The 22,591-nt window shown below is 40.6% G+C and overlaps 2 protein-coding genes across 3 annotated transcripts; both read right to left on the bottom strand.

The window, feature by feature from the left end:
- Positions 1 to 2,977: 2,977 nt before the first annotated feature.
- LOC110957673 (cytochrome P450 2J6-like) lies at positions 2,978 to 8,603 on the bottom strand. Of its 2 annotated transcripts, XM_051946891.1 has the most exons (9): positions 8,167 to 8,598; positions 7,904 to 8,066; positions 7,679 to 7,828; positions 7,436 to 7,596; positions 6,564 to 6,740; positions 6,247 to 6,388; positions 5,918 to 6,105; positions 5,677 to 5,818; positions 2,978 to 5,510 (listed from the first exon to the last, which is right to left on the bottom strand). In XM_051946891.1, exons 1-9 carry the CDS (start codon positions 8,368 to 8,370, stop codon positions 5,329 to 5,331), a joined length of 1,509 nt encoding a protein of 502 aa, XP_051802851.1. In that variant the 5' UTR covers positions 8,371 to 8,598; the 3' UTR covers positions 2,978 to 5,328. The 2 variants fall into 2 exon arrangements, with proteins under 2 accessions (XP_051802851.1, XP_051802850.1); XM_051946890.1 differs by having other exon boundaries at positions 7,679 to 8,066; positions 8,167 to 8,603.
- Positions 8,604 to 11,727: 3,124 nt separating this feature from the next.
- Positions 11,728 to 15,587, bottom strand: LOC127533764 (cytochrome P450 2J2-like). Its single transcript, XM_051947678.1, has 8 exons — positions 15,560 to 15,587; positions 15,020 to 15,199; positions 14,780 to 14,940; positions 14,242 to 14,418; positions 13,857 to 13,992; positions 13,100 to 13,287; positions 12,860 to 13,001; positions 11,728 to 12,237 (listed from the first exon to the last, which is right to left on the bottom strand). The coding sequence occupies exons 1-8, from the start codon at positions 15,585 to 15,587 to the stop codon at positions 12,056 to 12,058; spliced, it is 1,194 nt and encodes a 397-aa protein (XP_051803638.1). The 3' UTR covers positions 11,728 to 12,055.
- Between the last annotated feature and the right edge of the window lie 7,004 nt (positions 15,588 to 22,591).

The raw sequence follows: 22,591 nt of genomic DNA, 5'->3' as shown, positions 1-22,591 counted from the left end.
AACCTCCAAAGGAAGTCTCCCTGGAGGCATCCGACTCAGATGGCCAAACCACCTCAACTGGCTCCTTTCGATGTGAAGGAGCAGCAGCTCTACTCCGAGGTCCCTCCAAATGTCTGAGCTCCTCACCCTATCTCTAAGGCTGAGTCCAGCCATCCTGCGGAGGAAGCTCATTTCGGCCGCTTATATCCACGATCTTGTTCTTTCGGTCACTACCCAAAGCTCATGACCATAGGTAAGGGTTGGAACGTAGATGGACTGGTAAATCGAGAGCTTCACTTTACGGCTCAGCTCCCTCTTCACCATGACGGTTCGGTACAACGCCTGCATTACTGCTGCCGCCGGACCAATCCACCTGTCCATCTTTCGCTCTATTTTCCCGTCACTCGTGAACAAGATCCCTAGATACTTAAACTCCTTCGCTTTCCTTACAATCTTGTGCTTAAACTGTTGGATTGTCTTCTCACGCAGTTGTTAAATTTTTAGTTACTTGACACGATTTTGTCAAAATTAGTTTTCACTTGGACATGAGTCTTCTTTGATGTTTCTTGTTAAGAAACTCATATTTTCGCCTTATTTTTCTGTTTTTTAATATCCGGCTGAATGATTGAAGCAGGTACTGGTGGAACTGTAGGCTTGAGACTGGTACCTGAGGCACAAGAAGCATGGAGTTAGTAGAAGCACAGACTAGAGCTGAGGTTGGCTAAGGCGATACTACGCGTATCAGCAGAATGATCTAACGAAGGGTTGAGCATGCGTTTTTTGCAGCAGGAGGCTGATTGGGGAATAGAGCTAAAGTGTATCCAGTGATTGCTGCCACGGGGAACGAGGTCAACCCTACATAGTCGCACATACACACATGCACTTAAATCAGATAGAGAGACAGAACAGCCAAGAATCACAAAAGTAAGAAAAAAATAGAAAAGGAGACACTACTGGGATTATGAAATCCACAACCTTTAGTGGACTATAACAGTTCATCAGTAATAAATGGAAATATTCTTCTTTACAGTTTGGTAAGAGAATAAGCAACTTAGTTAATTTTATAGAAGAGGGAAATCATATTTGCCTTTAGTCTGTTTTTCCATGGAAATATCCTGTGTCTTGAGAGCATTTTGAATTTCAAGCTCCACTATGCTAAGAGTGAAAATTTCTTGTCTTTCTCCATATCATATTCCCTCTGTGTTACATTCTGTGGTGTGTTTGAGAAGGTAAGGTAGGTTGTGTTCTTTCTTCTCTTTTCCCTGTCCCGAGGTATGGCTGATGGGAGTGGCTAGGTGCACCTGTGGCTCCTTACAATCAGTGGGGATGATTAAAAGATGAACCAACCTGAGCGTCGTGGCCAGTGGGCCAGTTCAGCTGCCAGAGTGTGGTGGTGGTGGTGTTGTTTCTCGTTCTGCTGAAGGACAAGTGTCTAGTTGTTGCAGAGCTGTGTGATGTGTCCGGCTTGGTACTTGCAAAGCATGCTTTGGGTTAAAATCATCTTTTTGGATTAATACATTTTCTGTGGTTGATGTCACACAATCAGTTTTCCTGCCTTTGTTTCTGTTTCTTCTTTATAGTTGTTACTCCCACTCTGCTTTATTAAGTACATTTTGTACCTGAAGGCTTTTCAACACTGCATTACCTCAGATCATGTAAGGATTACTGTAACTCTTGCATTGCCACTCACAATTTTGCTGCTTAATGGATTCAATTAATTGCATGTAAGCAAGTGACTTTTGGGGACATGGTTCATTGGGTAGAGTGGCAGTCTTGTAATTGGAGAGTTTGATCCTTGGCCTGGAGAGCTCATGTCCAGGTGTCCCTGAGCAAGACACCGAATCCGTAACTGCTCCTGATGGGTCGTGGTTAGCGCTTTGCATGGCAACTTCCGCCATCAGTGTGTGAATGTGTGTGTGAATGGCTGAATGTGATGTATAATGTAAAGCACTCTGGGTGTAGTAAAGCGCTATACAAATACAGACCATTTACCATTTTTGAATTTATTCCCACGTCATCTGCCAAAATTAGGCACAGTAAACCTAAAAATGGAACACTTACACTTAAGATCAGCTGTTGATGTGGAATTCAAATCTTTCACTTGCGTAATTATACTAGAACTGCAGTATAAAATACAGTCATCACTATATTTGCACAAGCCCCAATTCCAGCGAAGGTGGGATGTTAACTAAAAACAAAATACACTGATTTGCAAATCTTTTTATATTCAATCAAATACATTACAAAGACAAGATATTTAGTGTTCAAACTGATAAACTGTATTGTTTTGTTGCAAAATTCGCTCGTTTTGAATTTGATGCCTGCAAAATGTTCCAAAAAGCTGGGACAGGGCTAACAGAAGACTGAGAAAACTGAGGAATACTCAAAAAACATCTGTTTGAAATATTTCACAGGTGAACAAGTTAATTGGAAATAGGTGTGTGACATGATTGGGTATTAAAAGAGCAAAGCCCCCACAAGCCTCAGTCGTTCTCAAGCAAGAATGAGATGAGGTTCACCACTATGTGAAGAACTGCGTGAGCAAATAGTCCAAAAGTTTAAGAACAACGTTTCTAAATGTGCAATTGCAAGGAATTTTGGGATTTCATCGACAGTCCAAATTGCTGACAGAAAAATAAGGGAAAAATAGAAATTTCTGAACAAGAATTTACAAGGAAAACTGTCATTTCCAAGTGAAAACAGGTTTCTATCTAAAATTGAAACAGCTGCATGAGCATATTGTCCATCAGTTTAATCACAACTTTTCTCAATGTACAACTGCAAGAGATTTAGAGTTAGATTTCAACATCTACAGTCCATATCTTAAAAAATGTTCAGAGAATCTGGAGAAATCTGAATGGATGAAAAGATGAAAGGCTGAAAATCAACACTGAATGCCTTAGGTGGCACTGCATTAAAAATCGACATCATTCTGTAAAGGATATGACCAGGTAGGCTCAGGAACACTTTGGAAAACCATTGTCAGTTTAAGATAAGATAAGATAAGATAAGATAATCCTTTATTACTCCCCGTGTCCGGGGAAATTTCCCATGTTACAGCAGCATACATCTTACAGTAAAGCAACAATAGCAACAATACACAACAGTTTGTCGCTACATCTACAAGTGCAAGTAAAAACTCTACCATTCAAAGCAAAATGATGTCACCTAGAGGTCAAATGAAATGTGTGCATTATTGCCAAATGTACTTAAAGTCAAAGGGAAATGAGATCCTGATGCAGAAAGTCATGGAAATACTCATTTAAGCACCTCAAGCTGTAATGTAGGACTTCAGTAACTTTGCTTCACATCAGTTGTGTGGCAACATTTCACAGCCCAGTTAATATTGGAAAGCCTGGTTTGTCAACAGGACATGAAGATTTGCTATCTCTACCCATTTTAATTTTTTTTTATTGTACTCACACGATGTTTGTTCTAGTATAATGTTTAATCAAACTATCATAAATATAATCTTGTTCCAGCACAGGTTGTACCTAACAGTGAATTTTTGTCTCGATGTCCAGCAGTGCGTGAGTAGCAAGACTTAAAACAAAAATCAGCAAACAGGATCTCCCTGAGGGATCGCTATCAATTTGTGAGCTGACCCAAGAACCATCATAGCATATCCATCCTCCAGTGTGTTTACATGTTTGAGGATGACTTTTTGGGAACTTAACAGCTAAATGCCATGGTGGACCATTTTGACAGCGACAAATTATTTGTTGTGCTTGTTCAAACTGGAATGCTCAGACAAGGAACTCAATCAGATGGTGGATGGACGCCATACTACACCTTCAGAGGTCTTATGGAGTGTGTGCCTCAATATATCAGACATGTTTAAGGGTTGTGAGAGGGAACAAAAAAATATTAGGTTGGAGGTTCTGATGCTGTGATTGTATTGTGCTAACATAATGCAAATTCCTATATTAAGTTCAACCAATTTACCAAAAAAAATTGTTCCAGTGCAATTTGTACTGGACTTACAAAAGGTGCAGTTGGAGGGCTTTTGTTTCTTTTTCTGTCTGTGCCCAGGGGTAGAAAGTGTAGTGGATACAATGTCTGCGCAAATTATGTCTACTGTCTCAATTCTAGGTTCCAAATCACTGAAAAATATAATTTGTCAAAAATAATAGTTGCAGCAGTCTCGCCAAGGAAAAACAGTGAAGAGTCTTGGAGCAATCTTCAGATTCAAAAGTAAAGTGTTTATTCCGTGCAGCACAGGTCAAAACACTCTGAGAGATACCCCGGGGTAAATCTGTCTGTGCCCTCCGATGCCCTGGCATTTATACTTTTTGGTTCTGGGGTTCCACGCCCCAGGTCCATCCTTCTTTATTTGGGACAAGTTGGGACTTGTCTGACACCATTGCATGATTTATTCTGTTATTAATAGTGTCTGAATTCCTGATGCTTTCCTGAAAAAATCAATAGTTGAGCAGATCCCCCCCCAGAGGTGTGCCAAATCCCTCCTGCTGTCTCACTGCCCAACTAATCAGAGCCTTTATTTACCACGAGGCACCTCATCAGATGAGTTCTTTACACTTCAGCAAATACATTTTTACCCAAGGTACCCCCACCTGTCCTTACATGACCTCGCCTGACACACTGTTACAGCCAGCTAAAACCAGTTTGGACCAATTTGTCAGTAAACACCAGGTGCATTGCCAAACAGCCCTCTGACACTAAGATGATCAAGCTGATCATTCTCACATTATGCTACTGTGTCTAGAGCTGGTCCCTTCTTGCTATGACGCAGTTTTAATTCTTCTTGCTGTGACACAGTTTTAATTCTTCTCTACTGCTGTGTTGCAGTTTAATTTTAGTTTTAATTTCAACATTTTTCAACAAAAGTAAGAAGAGAAGTTACAGTAATAAAATTTTGAGGTACTTTGTAAACAGTATTTGTACACTTTAAAACAAATGCGAACATTGTACTTTATTCTTCACTACATTTCTGTGTCACGTGCAATAAATTGTGAAAAACCGAGTGTCACGCTCATTGTTTGTATACTGATGAATTTTCATGCCAAAATTTGTAGCTTGTTTGCATGAAATCATGATGGGAATGCTTTAACTCACATGAAGAAAAGCAAAAACATGAGTCATGAAGGGGATAGAATTATACCACAAGCTGTGGACAAATAGGTTAGGAAAGGACGAAGAAGAAAATAAAACAAGAGTTAACAATGCAGGCGCTAATAAATTCTACATATCCTCAGATATAATCTATGACATTCTATAGACAATGAAAGTATCTCATGTTCTCTAAATCCTCAAACAGTTATAGAAACATTAGTTGCCAACGAAGAAAAAAGTGGGGTTTTTTGTTTCGTTTTCCCCTCTCAAAATATATTACTCTTGACGTGAGGTTGCACATATTTCATATTCTTTTGGTGACAAAGTGATTCCAAAGAGGAAGTCCGTCACAGGCTTCACTCCAGCAGGCATGGAAAAGTTGAAGTGCTGCATGAAGCAGGTGAAGAAGAGGAAGAGCTCCATTTTTGCCAGGCTCTCACCAGGACACAGCCGCTTACCTGAGGCACGAATAATAAACCAAGCGCTTAACATTTCCCATTTGACAATTTTACTAACAAGAAGGACAAATTATCCCTGGCCTTTACCCTCTGGTTTCACAGTGTCTTCTCGGACAAGCCCCTGAATAAACATGTAAACTGAGGAATAAATTGTGTTGCTCCTTACCAGCAGAGAAAGGGATGAAAGCTGCTGGTTTCACAAACTTGCCCTCCTCGTTCAGAAAGTGTCCCGGGTTGAAGGTGTAGGGCATCTCCCACTCATTCTTGTCGAACAGCACAGAGGTCAGATTGGGAATTACTGCAAATCCCTTGGGAGTAGATGGAATCATTATGAATTCATAAATATGCACATTTATATGTGACATAAAACTTTATTCTTCTTTTACTGAGGTAGTTTGAGAAATGACCTTTGGGATGTTGTAGCCTCCCAGCTGGACGTCTCTGTTGGTCAAATGTGGCAGACTGAGAGGAACGATGTTCCCCATCCTCTGGATCTCGTGGATGACAGCGTCTGTGTAGGGCAGGTTTGCACGGTCCTCCATGGATGGCTGTCTTGACTGTCCAATCACTCTGTCTATCTCAGCCTGGACCTTCTCTGTGTATCAATCATTGCACAATATTTAATGTATGGTTGATGAGTGTATCCTCAAAAAAGGTATTTGTGTGCACACAATGTTCACCAGGAAGTTTGTTTTAGTGTCACCATCAGTGCCAATTGACCTATCTGTGCTCTCACCTTGGATCTCAGGATATTTTGCCATGTAGAGGAAGCCCCAGCGCAGAGTGGTGGATGTGGTCTCTGAACCGGCCACAAACAAGTCCATAACGCATATAATCATGTTTTCCTCGTCAAAAGTGTTCTCATCTTTCCCCTTATTCTGAAAATACATTCAAATGTTAAATGTTAAAACTTGCAATTCCATCAAGGAGTCTGATTGACTCACCAGTATCAACAGCGGTGCACAAGCAGGTACGATGTTTACAAGAGCTGATCACTTAAAATCACACATCTATAACAAGTAATACAGCTTTGTATTATCTAGTGCCAGTCACCATCTGAATCTCATTCAGGTAGCAGTCAATGTAGTCTCTTTGCGTTGAAGGATCCCAGTTTTTCTTGTGCTCGTTTATCTCTGCTCGTATGAAGTCCTTCACACCTTGAGAGATCTGCTTGATTGTCTGATGTGGACCAGGCAAAAATCTCATGAACCCAGTGAATGAGTTGTAGAGCTGCACAGAGGAGAAGATTAGATCAATAAATTAAGGAATGCTCTTGCCCTCAGTGTTTCATCTTCATCCCCTTTACTAACTTTTTGTCTGATGAGTGCTCAACTCTCCCCCAGTTACCGGTCGATCCCAAAAACTAATATCAATCCATCCATTCTCAACACACCGCTTTATCTTCACTAGGGTTGCGGGGAGGTGCTGGAGTCTATCCCAGCTGACTCAGGCGAAGGCAGGGGACACCTTGGACAGATCGCCAGTCTGTCGCAGGGCTGCATATACAGACGAACAACCACACTCACATTCACACCTACAGACAATTTAGAGTCATCAATTAACCTCAGCATATTTTTGGACTGTGGGAGGAAGCCGGAGTACCCGGAGAAAACCCACGCATGCACAGGGAGAACATGCAAACTCCATGCAGAAAGATCCCAGGCCCAGGCCGGGATTTGAACCAGGGATCTTCTTGCTGCAAGGCGAAAGTGCTAACCACAACGGCACTGTGCAGCCCCCAAAAACTAATACCTCATATGTAATTGTGATGGTCTCTGTCTGGGAACGCAAAACATTTTAGCAATACTGAAAGACATTACACCCTTGAGAAAAGAGATCATGCACTGACGTAAATAATAATAAAAAAATGTAACAAAGAGATACACAGCCTCAAGATTTCATCAATCGCACTTAAAATACAGTACCTGTGCCCAAATGGAGGCATGAGTATGAAGCACAACGCCAAACCAGCGCAATAGTTTCTGGAACTTCTCATCACTGTACTCGAAGCGATGACCAAAAAGCAGGGAGCAGATGATGTTGGAGACGGCGTTGTTCATGACGAGGTGTGGGTTAAATGGCTTACCTCCACAAATGAAAAGAAAACTGTATGTATATTGCGCATTTACTCATTATAAATGTGCCACAAGTATTTGCTAACTGTGTACCTTCATAGCGTCTGAACTCTTCTGCACAGTGTGAAAATTCATCCAGGATGACAGGCTGAAGGGACGTCTTGGCAAATCCAAAATTTCTGAGGGTTGAAAGTGCAAATCGCCTCTGCTGCCTCCAGATGTGCCCACTAGTGAAAGTCATACCTGTCCAAAAATCCACAGGGTGAAGAAAACCTCTCATACTAAAAATAATACACTGCAGGATTTGTGTCCTCTTACCTTGTCCATGTGTTATGGCCTCAACCAAAGGAAGACGTGGTCGATCTGCCAGGCTGTCTCGCTGTGTTACCAGAGCTTCTTTCATAGCTCCAAGCCCATTTAATACGATCAACCACACCTGGCCCATCCGTATGCTGTACACGTCTCCATACTTTTCTGCTAACTGATTTAGGAAAGAAGGGAGAGCAAGACGTATGAATACAGATACCAGAAGGAGAAGAATTGCCAGCTGATCTGTTACCATTTTGAAGATTGATTAATACCTGTGTCAAATCCTCATGGGTCCTGGTGTGGTCAACAGTAAATAAGCTGCCGACAACTGGAAGGGCCCAAGGTCCTGGAGGGAAGCCAAGTGGTCGACGGTTCTTAACAAAATCAGCAGTGATGATAAAGACTATTGTGAAGAGCAGGAGGCTTTTTAAATTCCAGTCAGTATAGGATCCAATCACAGAAAAGACTGAATCCATCCTGCAAACACGGCCTGCCTAACAGAACACTGATTTGCTTGCTTCTCCTATGAGATAGAGGACTGATGCTGTGGTGCCAGGAAGGAATAATATCACAGCTCGGTCTCCTGTGAGGCCAAAGTCTTTTAATTTCTCTTGACATCACAACCATTGATTTCGCAGTACTCTGACCTATTGAAAAGTGACACAGAATAGTTAATGAGTGACCCTGAAATCAATTAATCCGATTTAAAAGTTGGTCTTTGTAATGTAACGTGTAATCTAATCAAATATAAAACAGATGGCCAGGCTCAGGTTATAGAGTGTGGTGTCTTCAAATCACTCTAAGTTGCTCTTGATGGCAGACAAATATCTGCTTTGAGATTCTGCCAGCGTTTGTGCGTGAGGGAGTGGATGAGGACAGACTGTTCATCACGTGTGGTGAGCCAAAGTTCAACAAACCTAAAGCTAGCTCTCTCTACCTATTTTTCCTCCACTTCCAAACTACAGTCTATTTCGCAATATATTAGTGTCCCAGATATAGGCTCATGTGGCCAGATGTGGTTTCTGAAAATTTACTGTCTGAGCAGCTGGGCCTGTTTTGCCAAAGAACTGAATCATTTTTCCTATTTGTATCTTCAACTATGGAAATTTTCTCCCATGTGATGATCTAAAGACATGTTTTTGCAGGAACTAAGATGTCCTCATTTGAGTCTACACTGTTTTAAATTTGAAGGCAAGAATTTCTTGTTGTTTTTTTTTGCCAACTGTATTTTCACGGCTTCATAGCAGACATCAAGCAATTTGGATTTAATGACTATTAATGAAAAAGCTTTTCAGCACTGCATTAACTCAGATCATGTAAGCTTTAGTCTCTCTTTTTGTTTTTACAGTCTTTATTTTCATGTTTAATATATTAACCTGTTTAAACAAGTAACTAAAACAGGTTTTTACCATTTAAAGAATATAGCCAGAGTCCGCCCATTTCTCTCTCTAGCAAACACAGAGATGTTAATGCATGCTTTTATTTCCAGTAGAATGGACTACTGTAATGCCCTGCTTTCTGGTCTTCCCAAAAAAACTATCTCTCACCTCCAATTATTGCAGAACTCAGCTGCACGAGTCCTGACGAAGACCAGAAAGTGGGACCACATTACACCAGTTTTAAAATCACTGCATTGGCTCCCTGTGTGCTTCAGGGTAGATTTTAAAATTATTCTAACAGTTTTTAAATGTATTAATGGTCTTGGGCCTTCATATTTGTCTGATCTACTTTTACCTTATGAACCCTCACGGACCCTCAGGTCCTCTGGCACTGGCCTTTTGATAATTCCCAAGGTGAATACAGTGACACATGGCGAGGCAGCTTTTCAACATTATGGCCCTCGCCTGTGGAACAGCCTGCCAGAGGACCTGAGGGCTGTAGAGAATGTAGAGATTTTTAAACGCAGGCTCAAGACTCACCTTTTCAAACTAGCTTTTACATAATGCTTTTATTTTATCTTAATGCCTTGATTTATACTGTTTATTCTCTGGTTTTGCTTTTATTTATACATTTATTTTATTATTTTGTATACTATATTATTATTTCACTATTTTAGTATTTATTTTACTATCTATTTTACCATTTATTTTACTATTTATTTACTATTTTACTATTCTTTATCTTTTAGTAGCTATTTTATTCTTCAATTTTTAGTTTTACGTGTTATTTTTAACACGTCTATTTTAGATTCCAGTGTTTCCTCGGTGGGGAGTCGTCTGCATCTGGGGCTTTGGGAGGGCCTGGGCATAATGGCCCTGGAGCTAGCTGGCCTGTTGGGCCTGACGGGGCCTGCTGCTGCCCTGGGTGCGGGCGGCTCTCATTGATGGTGTTTCCTCTCTCTGGTGCTTCTGCTCTCAGCCAACAGACACTATTATTTCTGTTACAAAAGTGTGTGTGTGTGTGTGTGTGTGTGTGTGTGTGTGTGTGTGTGTGTGTGTGTGTGTGTGTGTGTGTGTGTGTGTGTGTGTGTGTGTGTGTGTGTGTGTGTGTGTGTGTGTGTGTGTGTGTGCGCGTGGCTGTGTGACTGTCTGTGTGTGTATGTCTGTGTGTTCTTAGGAAGTATGTTGTGGGGCAGGATTTGGGAGGGATGTGGGGCATTGTCTTTTTATTGTTTTTATTGTTTGTTTTTAACTTGTTCAGCACTTTGTGTTACTTTTGTATGAAAAGTGCTATAGAAATAAACTTTGATTGATTGATTGATTGATTGTATACTGCGGTATAATAAAGAAAAGGATCTAAATGCCTCCTCTATTGCTGATGTTAAACGTAAGCGATATATTTTGAAATGAATTTGTTAATGTGAGGTATAAAATTAAGCTCAGAGTCAAAAATGACGCCCAGATTTTTTACAGAAACAGCAGGTTTAAAAGATAGCGAAGACAGTTTTGATAAAAGTTTCTCTCTCTTGGCTTCAGGGCCGATAACTAAAACCTCCGTCTTGTCCTGGTTGAGCTGAAAGAAATTCTCTGCCATCCAAGATCTGATGTCTAAAATACAGTTAAAAGGGCATCGGCTGGCCCTGTGTCATCAGGAAACACGGCAATGTAAAGTTGAGTATCATCAGCGTAACTGTGAAAACTGATTCCGTGTCTCCTGATGACATCTCCAAGTGGAAGCATGTATAAGTTAAAAAGAATGGGACCTAAAATTGAGCCTTGAGGCACGCCATATTTCATTTTGTAGACATCTGATGTCTATACAATACAGTTACCATTGTTTTTACAAGTCCTGCAAGGAAAATTCTGTAGCTAAAGCTGCCAAAAAAACAAACCCTCCGCATACTGGGTGAATAGTATGCACTTTCTGAAAGTGCTGGATTAAAAAATATGCCAACCTTAACCCCACCTCCAGCCCACTTTGGGACAAACAACACACTGACCCAATTTAACCCAGAACAGGCTGAATGCTGGAAAACTGCTGCTCAGATTTAACACTGAGTGATGCACTTCTGGCTCATCATGCTGTATTTTTTCTGTACAAGTCTTAATCTGCAGTATTAAGTTAATCTACTGTACAATATTTGCCTAGAATGAAATTAAGTCAAGTGTAGCATAATGTGCAAAAAAATAAGATCCTGAAATTGTAGAGTGACTCGTGTGTTGAAAGAACTTTTTTTTTTGCATATTTTGTCCCGACATGGTGCATTATTCATTAAAACGTTGAATAAATGTAATGCAAACATAAACTTGTTCCAGCACAGGGTGTACTGGATTAACAGCTGCAGAGGGCTGTAGGTAGGTCAACAGTCAGTTTGAGTCATCATCAGTGTTCAGTGGTATAAAGGAGCAAGAACGTTCAAGCACAATTTAGAGATTGCTTGGAGTACAGATATTTTATTTTTACCTACTATCACATTTTACATGCAAATACAATTCTTATTATACTTTGTTTAAATCTCATGTGCTGTGAATAGTAACAAAACAAAACAAGCAAATAAAATAAAACCCAGCAGTTTTAGCTTGACGTCTGCTTACAAATGTCCATTTGCATCCTTTGTCATGCTTCAGATGTCTTCCAGTTGTTAGCAGTTTTACCAAAACAGTGTGTATATGGGTGTGTATATGTGTAAAATGACAGGTAATCTTTTTTTTACAGTATATCAGATGCCCTATGTGTACAAAGTCATAATTACATTTTTTTCTCTCTTTTTAAAAAAATAAACTACTCTTGGCGTGAGGTTACACATACTTCATAATCCTTCGGGGCCAGAGTGACGCCAAGGCGGTACTCCATCGAAGGCTTCACTCCAGCAGGCATGGAGAAGGTGAAGTGCTGCATGGAGGAGGTGAAGAAAAGGAAAAGCTCCATCCTGGCCAGATTCTCCCCGAGACACAAACGCTTACCTGAGACAGGAAAATGAACGAGTGCTTTACTTACTTTACTTCATTTGATAGGAACGTAGTGCGCATTAAATACAACAATTTTTAAAGTAATGTCAGGTCATTAAAAACAAAATATAAAATAATTGGATGCAATTCACCCTCAGCAAGTCAGTGATTAGTAGATACACTATTTGTCGCAATTACAACATTGAGCCTGTGTGAATAGATTTCAATTAAGTCAAACATCTGGACACTGCAATTTTACCCCATTCCTCTTTGAAAAACTGCTTAAGTTCTGTCTGGTGACACAAGGATCATGAGTAAACAACCGTTTTCAAGTTCAGCCACAAATTATCAGTTGGATCGAGGTCTGGGCTCTTACTCTGCTGCCCAGAGCTTTCATCTTGTGGTCTCTAAACCAATTTTGCATACTTTTGGCTGTATGCTTTAGGTCGTTGTCATGCTGATAACAAATCTTCTCTTAAGTCACAGTTCTCCAGGCCCTCTAGGATTTTAGAAACTGGCCATGGCCTGCTGCTGCAAAACATCCTCACATCATGATGCTGCCACCCCTAAATACCAACGTATGTTGGGACAGGTCCCCGAAAAAAACAACAAAATGTCTGATTGTGTTGCTCCTTACCAGCAGAGAAAGGGATGAAAGCGGCTTGTGTCACAAACTTGCCCTCCTCACTCAGAAAGTGTCCCGGGTTGAAGGTGTAGGGCGTCTCCCACTCATTCTTGTCAAACAGCACAGAGGTCAGATTGGGAATTATTGTAACTCCCTGGTGATAGGAATCAGAATGAAAATTCATAAATATGCCCAATGGCATGTGACCACTGTATTACCTCTGTATATTGCTGAAGCAGTTTGAGGGATGACCTTTGGGATGCTGTAGCCTCCCAGCTGGACATCTTTGTTGGTGGAATGTGGCAGACTGAGAGGAACGATGTTCCCCATCCTCTGGATCTCGTGGATGACAGCGTCTGTGTAGGGCAGGTTTGCACGGTCCTCCATGGATGGCTGTCTGGACTGTCCAATCACTCTGTCTATCTCAGCCTGGACCTTCTCTGTGTATCAATTGTTGTACAAAATTTTATGTACTGATGCTGATGAGTAGAACCTCAAAAAAGACATTTGTGTGCACACAACGCTGACCAGCAGGTTTGTTTTAGTGTCACCATCAGTGCCAACTGGTGTGTTTGTGCTCACCAATGATTCCAATGTTCAGAATGTTGGGAAAACTTCCAAAGGGTTCAAATACCTTCTATAAGCACTGTAAAGTTTTACCGGTGGATGTGAATATATAATGATAAGAATAACTTGGAAACATGGATATTTATACCTATAAAATTATAATACACATGTTTGTTTTAACATTAGTAAGAAGAGCTTTACCGGCCTATCTGTGCCACAGTACCACAGTGCCAAATTATTGAATACATTTTTGTCATAAGAGGACAAATGGCATTTTTTACAGGTACTTGTATACAAATTACTGCAAAATCATTGATATACCAAGTGTTGATGAGTGCACCCTGGAAACACTGATGTCGATACCCTCAAAATTATGACCAGGAAATTTGTTTTAGTATCACCATCAGTGAGAACAGCTTTACCGGCCTATCTGTGCTCTCACCTTGGATCTCAGGATATTTTGCCATGTAGAGGAACGCCCAGCGCAGAGTGGTGGATGTGGTCTCTGTACCAGCCAGAAACAAGTCCATAACACATACAATCAGATTTTCCTCGTCGAAAGTGTTGTCAACCCTCCCCTTGAAAATGAATTTAATCCACAAATTAAAACTTGAGGAAATAGTAAATGGCAAAAAGTGCAGAAGTGTCTCTTTGCACCATTTACCATTCGCGAGTCAGTAGTGGTGGCACAGTAAAATGATTATTTCAGTAAAACAAATGAACAGTGTATAATTCTGATGTAGATGCACAAAAAGCAGATATAATGTTTACAAGAGCTTGCTAAAGAACACAAAATATATAATACAGCTATGTATCTGAATCTGTACCATGTGAATCTCCTTCAGGTAGCAGTCAATGAAGTCTCTTTGCTCTGAGAGATCCCAGGTCTGCTTGTGCTCATTAATCTGTTCACGTACAAAGTCCTGCACCTTTCTCCAGGCCTGTCTGCCCGTCTGATGTGGCCCTGGCAAATGTCTCATGAGCACAGGGAATGAATTGTAGAGCTACACAAAGGAGGAGATTGGGACAATAAAGTGAGCAAGACAAACAAAAACAGTGGTTGAAGAACAACGGCCAAGCCTCACTCTAACAGCACCAGTCAGACATGTGGACACACCTACTCAAGAAGGACTAAAGAATGTAACTTATATTCTACACTGGAGATCAATGCAAAAGACATCAAAAGAATTAAGCAACACACATGGACTTATGATGTGATGAGAGAAACATTAACAATCTAACACAAATATTGAAAACTGTTACACACGTCCGCCTTCATAGATCATTCACTGACAGGAATGGTAAACCATTTCACAAAGAGGTACACAGCAGTCAGATTTAATCAGAAACTGTAAAATCCATTACCCCTGTCCAAATGGAAGCTTGCATTCGGAATACATCTTCAAACATCCCTAACAGTTTCCGGAACTTCTCATCACTGTACTCAAAGCGATGACCAAAAACCAGGGAGCAGATGATGTTGGAGACGGCGCTGTTTATGGCGAGGCGTGGATTAAATGGCTTACCTTCACAAATGAACAGAAAAGTATATGTTAATCGAGCATCTGCTCATTATAAACATAGCAGTGTGTCTTAATTACGTACCTTTAGAGCTTCTGAACTCTTCAGCACAATGTGTAAATTCATCCAGGATGACAGGCTCAAGTGACTTCTTTCCAAATCCAAAATATTTGAGGGTTGAAAGTGCAAATCGCCTCTGCTGTCTCCATTTGTGTCCGTTATTGAAAATAATACCTGATTGAAAAATACACACTTTAAAGCAAACTTCTCAAACATTTATATAAAAACAATGTATAGCTGAGAACCATACAGAATCGGATGATTTCAAAATCACCTAATCCGTTTCCTTTTTTAAAAAAATAGCAAAAGGAGGACAAAAATATAAAAAATGTGAGACACATGTTGCTTCAGTACCTGAAGAATATAACAGGTTCTTGTTCAGGCTAAGAGAAAACTGCAAATTTGAAAAATGTATAAACAGATCTTAGTATAGACTAGGAACAAAATAAGAGTGAATCCTTCAACAATGATTCCCTGCTTGAGCATCCACAAGACTCACAAGTTAGAAACTCTGAACTGCAACTGCACAGGATTTGTGTTGATGTGTATCTTCAGTCCTCTTACCTCGTCCAACTGTTATGTCTTGCGACATCGGAAGATCTGGTCGGTCTGCCAGGCTGTCTCCCTGCGTTATTAGAGCTTCTTTCAGAAGCTCAGACCTGTTTACCACAACCAGCCATTTCTTGCCCATTCGTAGGCTGTACACATCTCCATACTGTCCTGCTAACTGGGTGAGGATTGAGGAAAGACAGAAGAGCATGATGCATAAAATCAAATACCAGAAAGACAAATCCTACCAGCTGACCTGTTAACATTTGTATAATTGTTTGATACCTGTGTCAAAACCTCATGGGTCCTGGTGTGGTCAAAAGAAAACAGGTGTCCCACAACTGGAAAAGCCCATGGTCCTGGAGGGAAGCCGACCGGCCGACAGTTCTTAACAAAATCCGCAACAATGATGAAAATGACTGTGAGGAGCAACAGGCTTTTGAAATTCCAGGATCCGATGAGAGAAAAGACTGAATCCATCCTGCAAACACGGCCTGTCTAACCGTAGTCTGGTGTTGGAAATCAGCTTATTCTACAATTAACCAAGCCATCAGAATATGTGTAAGGCTATTTCCGCCCAGTTCTTTTGATGGAGTAGTCAGGAGACTTCTTCTTAAAATCTAAAGTATTTATTTCAGCAAAATTGAATGTCCGATGCAGAGCTCTGGGCCTGAATCCTCTGTCCCTAACCAACAAGTGTTTGGTCAGTTCGGATGGAATCAGACAGCTAACTGTACCTGGCCCAGTCTTCTTATACTCTAACAGCATATGTAGCTATCTAGGTCACATTGCTCGCCGCCCCCTCCAGTGCTGCGTCGGTCCGTTCTCCTCTTTCACAGCTGTTTTGTCGTTATCGCTCTCGTAGGAATGACTTCACCCCTGCAAAGCAAGATTAGAGACTGCACACACAACAAGCTGATGTTCTTTACTGATTACGGCTTACGTCAAAAACTGTCTGTAATTTTATTATCAACCACCTTATGTCTTGATCATCCTTGCGTTCAAACACGAGTAATAAGTAAAATAAAGCAAAAGCTCCTTCTTATTGATTCTGGACTTTTCTTCTTTGTTTCATTACAGTCACACCGTGGTAATGATGCTCTTGACCTTCCTATTCATCAGAACCAATACAACTCTTTCATATGCATATTATAAAACACACCATTTCCCACAATTCCCACAATTCCCCCTTTTGGCCTAAGCTAACCTCAGGCCAACACAAAAGATTTTACACCATAGAGGAAACCGGCACTGGCTCCTCGTCTTCTTCAAGTGGATTTCTACCATGAGTGCTCTGAATTCATCGCTCAACATTACCTCGGACACAATTCCGCTTATCCACTTTCGCCTTGCAGCAAGAAGATCCCCGGTTCAAATCCCGGGGTGGGCCTGAGATCTTTCTGCTTGGAGTTTGCATGTTCTCCCTGTGCATGCGTGGGTTTTCTCCGGGCACTCCGGCTTCCTCCCACAGTCCAAAAATATGCTGAGGTTAATTGGTTACTCTAAATTGCCCGTAGGTGTGAATGTGAGTGTGATTGTTCGTCTATATATGTAGCCCTGCGACAGACTGGCGACCTGTCCAGGGTGTCCCCTGCCTTCGCCCAAATCAGCTGGGATAGGCTCCAGCACCCCACGCGACCCTAGTGAGGATAAAGCGGTGTATAGAGAATGGATGGATGGACAGTTCCGCTTATCGACTTACTCATGAGTGTTCTGAAAATTGGAATGATGGAACAAGTGAATATGAAGAGTAACAGCATTATTATGAGAATAGGTGTGCTCACATAGGTTTCTTTTCTGGATCGTTTTTAAGTTGATTTGCTAAATCAAGAGCTGTTTTGTGTGAGCATATCGTTCATCCTGTTTCCTAAATATGCTGTTCCGTACATGGGAAAAAGTGTCATAAAGAAGACTGTTATATCTGAGACTAGTGGTGGAGATCTAGTAGTGGAAGGGTCAGAACGTTTCCTTCGTCTTGACGTTGCACTAAGAATGACGGTAACACTTGACTTGGGAATCACAAGAGCTGAAGACTGTAGTTTAGCTAAATAGCACACCCCACACCACCCCTGGGGAAGATACAAATAGACCCTATGGCCATGGCCCCAAACGTGGTCAGCCGGGCAGGACAATCCTCCAGCGTGTAGAACCACTATATTTATAACAGTTTCAGACACCCATCACATCACCACGGATTCCCACGGCAGTAAAGTTGATTGGTTTTGCCCAACCTTCCTCACACCAAGAACCGCTGCATGGGGGATGGCTCCAAACACCTTCCACAGGAAAATAATTCGTACAGTTTGCCACGCCTAGGTCCACATCTCCCCCAGCACAGCTTCTCCTAAAACACAGTGATGGTGTATTTGGATAGTGTGCCATCGTGATTCCCTGTAGGTTAATTTCATTAGTAGTTTTACTAAAATTCCGAGGTGTACTCCGGTTGTCAAGTCATAGTCACTGGCATTAGTGCAGTTTGAATTCAATTCAATTCAATTCAATTCAATTTTATTTATATGGCGTCAATTACAGTCAAATCGTCTCAAGACGCTTTACAGAACCCAAATGCCTGACCCCCAGAGCAAGCCCAAAGGCGACAGTGGCAAGGAAAAACACCCTTTTAACAGGGAAGAAACCTCGAGCAGAACCCGACTCTATATAGGGGGGACCCATCTGCCTGCTGGCCGGGCGGGTTGAGAAGGACAGAAGAGGGCAAGGGGGAGGGATGGGAGAAGAGGGAGGGGTGGGAAAGCAAGGAAAACACAACACACATTTGGATACATGCATGACAGGATATGTGATACAGACAAAGTATAAGCTAACATTGAAAACTGACTCATAATTTACTCTTATGATGTACGGCTCTGACATTAAACATACTCCATATATAGCTAGCAGTAAAATTCAAACAGTATGTAAGTTAGCATAACAGTATAGTGAAGGCAATGCAGAGTTGACTGGTGGAAAAAGGGAGTTGGAAGCAACTTTTGGAAGTTTGGCAAATACTAAGTGAATTTTGCAAAGGTAGTGACTGGGATTGCAGTTAGCGCAGTGTACCTTGCTACAACACATATAATTTCATCTAGTGGAACTGGTCTTGGTGTTAAGCACGGATTGGCCTGTGAATGATGAGGTATGAATGAGCACACATAGCAGTCAGACATATTTAAACTTTTTGCAGTCAGGTTTGCCATCTGGAACCAAACATTATCATGGTGATCATCAACATATAGTTCATGGTTTCTTTTCTCCCTGTGAATCTCCTCTGCCATTAACAAACATGAAATGAAAGTTTAAAAAATGCCGCAGTCGTTGGGCCCAAGAGGGCCGTAGTCTTGACATGTGGAGTCATGACCTATCTTCTGGAGGGTGAGGTTACCAGCACTTCACCTCCTATTTGTCAGCTAACAGTGTACTTGTCCTGTTCTTTGTCCAGTGACTGTGTGGATGTGTGTATGAGGATCTTAGAGAATTCTGCTCCCTAAAGACAGTAAAGATCTGTTGGTTTCTTCACTGACCTTGAGACGATTAACCACTAAAAGGTTTAACCCCCTTTGTTGTCAGACTTCCCTTCACTGTCACCGGAATTCTCCTCCAAGAATCTCTGTTTCTTGCAGTGTGACAGGTGAATCCACGAAGCTCCTTCTGCCATCTTTATAGCTGTGGGTGTTTTCAGCAACACCTGGTATGGTCCCTCCCACCGTGGTGACGACCATTGTTTCCTCTTAATGGACTTCATGATCACCCAGTCTCCTACTTGGATTGGTGGATCACCCTCCTGTTGAGAGACAGGTGCATCTGGCATAGCATATCATTAGCATGTTTTATTTCTCTTGCTTGTAATGTTCTGCTCATATATTTTGCTAACGTGCACTCCTCATCTATATTGGTTTCAAATTGTTTAAACTGCTGTAATACAAACTATCTGCCAAGTATTATTTCAAATGGTGTTAAACCTGTTTGGTTTGGTGTAATACACATATACAGTTGCACTCAGGCCATGTACAGACAATCAGGCCATGTACCCCCTGTTTCTTCCGTGCAATTCTTAAGGGGGAACTTTGCCCGGCCAAGTACTAAAAATGACCAATGTTGAAAGTTTCATATTGCACACGCTTTTTAAGATAAGGTATGCAACCTGTACATTTTTAGAGACCTCTAAACGCCAACTTTACTTGTTCTTCTTCTTCTTCTTTTCCTTTCGGCTTTTCCCTTCAGGGGTCGCCACAGCGAATCAATTGCCTCCATCTAACCCTGTCTGCTGCATCCTCTTCTCTCACACCAACTACCTTCATGTCCTCTTTAACCACATCCATAAACCTCCTCTTTGGTCTTCCTCTAGGCCTCCTGCCTGGCAGTGGGAAACTCAGCATCCTTCTACCAATATATTCACTCTCTCTCCTCTGGACATGTCTGAACCATCTCAGTCTGGCCTCTCTGACTTTATCTCCAAAGCCTCTAACATGTGCTGTCCCTCTGATGTACTCATTCCTGATCCTATCCATCCTGCTCACTCCCAAAGAGAACCTCAGCATCTTCAGTTCTGCTACCTCCAGCTCTGCCTCCTGTCTTTTCCTCAGGGACACTGTCTCCAGACCAAACAACATGGCTGGTCTCACCGCAGTTTTATAAACCTTTCCTTTCATTTTAGCTCTCTATCTTTAACTCTTCTATCGCACATCACACCTGACGCTTTTCTCCAGCCGTTCCAGCCTGCCTGTACACGCTTAAACACCAACTTTACTGTGAAACCAAAATTTTTTCATTTTGAACAACTGGATTGAAATTAAATACTGTTGAATTATGGAACCCGAAATTACATCTTGTATTTGCCCCAAGCAAAATCTCATGCAATATTTAACATAAAATGATACCAATGCACCACGTAGTGCTTTTAGTATGGACCTGTGCACCTATTAGGCATTTTGTCATATTTCACTATGGTTACCATGGTAATGAAATGAAAAATTGCTATAAAGATTTTTGTATATAACTCAGCATAGAATGAAGTTATCCAAAAAATGGCTAATAGGTGCATTCTACATAGCCTTTACTACCAGCATGCCAAAAATGGGAAGTTTTGGTCAAAAGCGTAAGAAGATAAATTAAGGGGCAGTCTATGTGTGTCCGAAACTCAAGTTTTGAGAAGTCGGCACTTAAAGTTTATGATTGATGATGACTCATTATATAAGCAATAAAATAATAAAAAAATAATAATCAGGAGAAAGAATACATGTTTAGGTATATGATAATCATCTTTTTTAAAATTTGACTTTTTCACCCAAATTTATCATATTTGAAGGTAAAGCTCCCCCTTAAGTCTATTTTTATTGTTCCGTTTGTTCTTTCTACTAATCCCGCACTCTGTGGATGAAGTGATTTTTCAAGCAAATGCCTAAATTTTGAGCCATTTTTCTGATCACTTAATTTATAAAATGAGTTCCATTATCACTTCTGATGATTTTAGGAATACCGTGAGTTGATATTATTCGTTTGCAAATTGCTTTGGCCACTGTTAGAGCATCTGGATGTTTAGCTGGAAATAACTCTATCCATTTTGAATATGGATCTGTGATTACTAAACAATATTTCTATCCTTGTCTTGGGTTTAGTTGAATGAAATCCATATGGAGTTGTGTTAGCAAGAGCACTGAGAGTTTGACAGGAATACTATAACTACAGAAAATCTGCTCTGAAATTCAACTTGGACCTAAAATAACCTAAACTGTGTGGATTTTTCCTCTGAACGTCCAGAGAACAGATAGGAAGAAAAGGACACATAGTTCATGTTGTGCTTTTTCTATCTACTGTTTCTGTTCTTTAAGAATAAACAGATAAACTCCTTCAGTCTCTGGGAACTGTAAGAACATGATGTGAAGCAATGAGCTGCTGTCATGTTGAACAGATAGAATGAAGGATTCAATCTCTCTATTCATTAATAAATAGCAGTTTTACATGGGGTGATTTTTAAATCTGGTCATTAAACAACCTTTGCTGGTAAATTTTCTTGCAAACACTTGAATGAAAGCAGTGAGACGACGAAGATCTTTGTGCTTAAATCTGTTTTAAATTTGAAGGAAACTGTAAAGATGTCATAATTCTGAGGTTAAAGATAAACTTTCAAAGAGCTGAGATCTGTTGAGTCGTCATTTCACTTCATAAATGCTTGTCACTGAAAAATCCCAAATCTCTAAACATATGAACAACTGAAACTTAGATTCCTATTTAACTGAGTCCATTGCAGGTCTCTGTGATCATTCTTACAAATCATACTGGACCATAAAGTGATACCTGTGATCATACTTGCACATACACATCCTGAATTCAGATTACAGGTAAGAAACAAGTTTAAATGGAAGAAAAGCACATGTGGTGCAGATATTGTGAATTCAATTCATGTTTTTCTGCTTTTTGTAAGAAAGTTTTTTTAATAAACACAATAACATCATTTTAGCATCTAAAACCATACTTTATATTAAGTGCAATTGTGTCGAAAGACAAACTGACTCTAGGTTTTAAATCTAAAGCTACCAACACATCATAGGAGTTACATTATCAAGTTATTGCAGCTAGCATTCAATTTAAAAGTTGGTTTAATTTGACTGAATGGAGACAATGTTGTACTGCATGAATTGTAATACATTTTACAATTGATCTCGGAGGTTCAACCTCTACTGATATTTCACCTCTGCAACACAGAAGAGCATTTCTTCATGAGGCACTGAAGAAATGATAAATCCTTTGTGTATTTTCTGTGTTTTAAAAAGCTGAAAAGGCAGAAATAGTCCCACATCAGCAGATGCATGTACTGCTGCTGCTGCTACTATAACTGCCTGTATACAATTACTACTGGATCTATTTTTTTTTTTTTGAGAGTAACATGCCACAGGTCTCATTTACACCTCACAGTTTTGATTGTTATCATTTTGATAGAAGACGCTAGCTGTCTTGTCTTCTTTTTCTGTTCCTTTTTGTTTATGATTACTGTCTTAGCATGTTTTACCCAATTCATGGCCTGTGTGAGGGTTTGAGAGGGGAGGCCTACAT

This window comes from Acanthochromis polyacanthus, chromosome 4 (assembly GCF_021347895.1).
Source record: "Acanthochromis polyacanthus isolate Apoly-LR-REF ecotype Palm Island chromosome 4, KAUST_Apoly_ChrSc, whole genome shotgun sequence".
Taxonomy (NCBI): Eukaryota; Metazoa; Chordata; class Actinopteri; family Pomacentridae; genus Acanthochromis; species Acanthochromis polyacanthus.
This window is presented reverse-complemented; position numbering and strand designations above follow the sequence as displayed.

Bases quoted from the DNA above. Each gene is read 5' to 3' on its own strand.
- LOC110957673 (XM_051946890.1), bottom strand. From the start codon at position 8,370: ATGGATTCAGTCTTTTCTGTGATTGGATCCTATACTGACTGGAATTTA. The intron at 8,067-8,166 runs GTATTAATCAAT...TTCCTAAATCAG, and splicing joins CCCATGAGGATTTGACACAG to TTAGCAGAAAAGTATGGAGA. The intron at 5,511-5,676 runs GTAAGGAGCAAC...TTCGTGCCTCAG, and splicing joins TTTCATCCCTTTCTCTGCTG to GTAAGCGGCTGTGTCCTGGT.
- LOC127533764 (XM_051947678.1), bottom strand. From the start codon at position 15,587: ATGTCGCAAGACATAACAGTTGGACGAG. The intron at 14,419-14,779 runs GTAATGGATTTT...TCCTTTGTGTAG, and splicing joins AAGCTTCCATTTGGACAGGG to CTCTACAATTCATTCCCTGT. The intron at 13,002-13,099 runs GTCATCCCTCAA...TCCTATCACCAG, and splicing joins GAGGCTACAGCATCCCAAAG to GGAGTTACAATAATTCCCAA.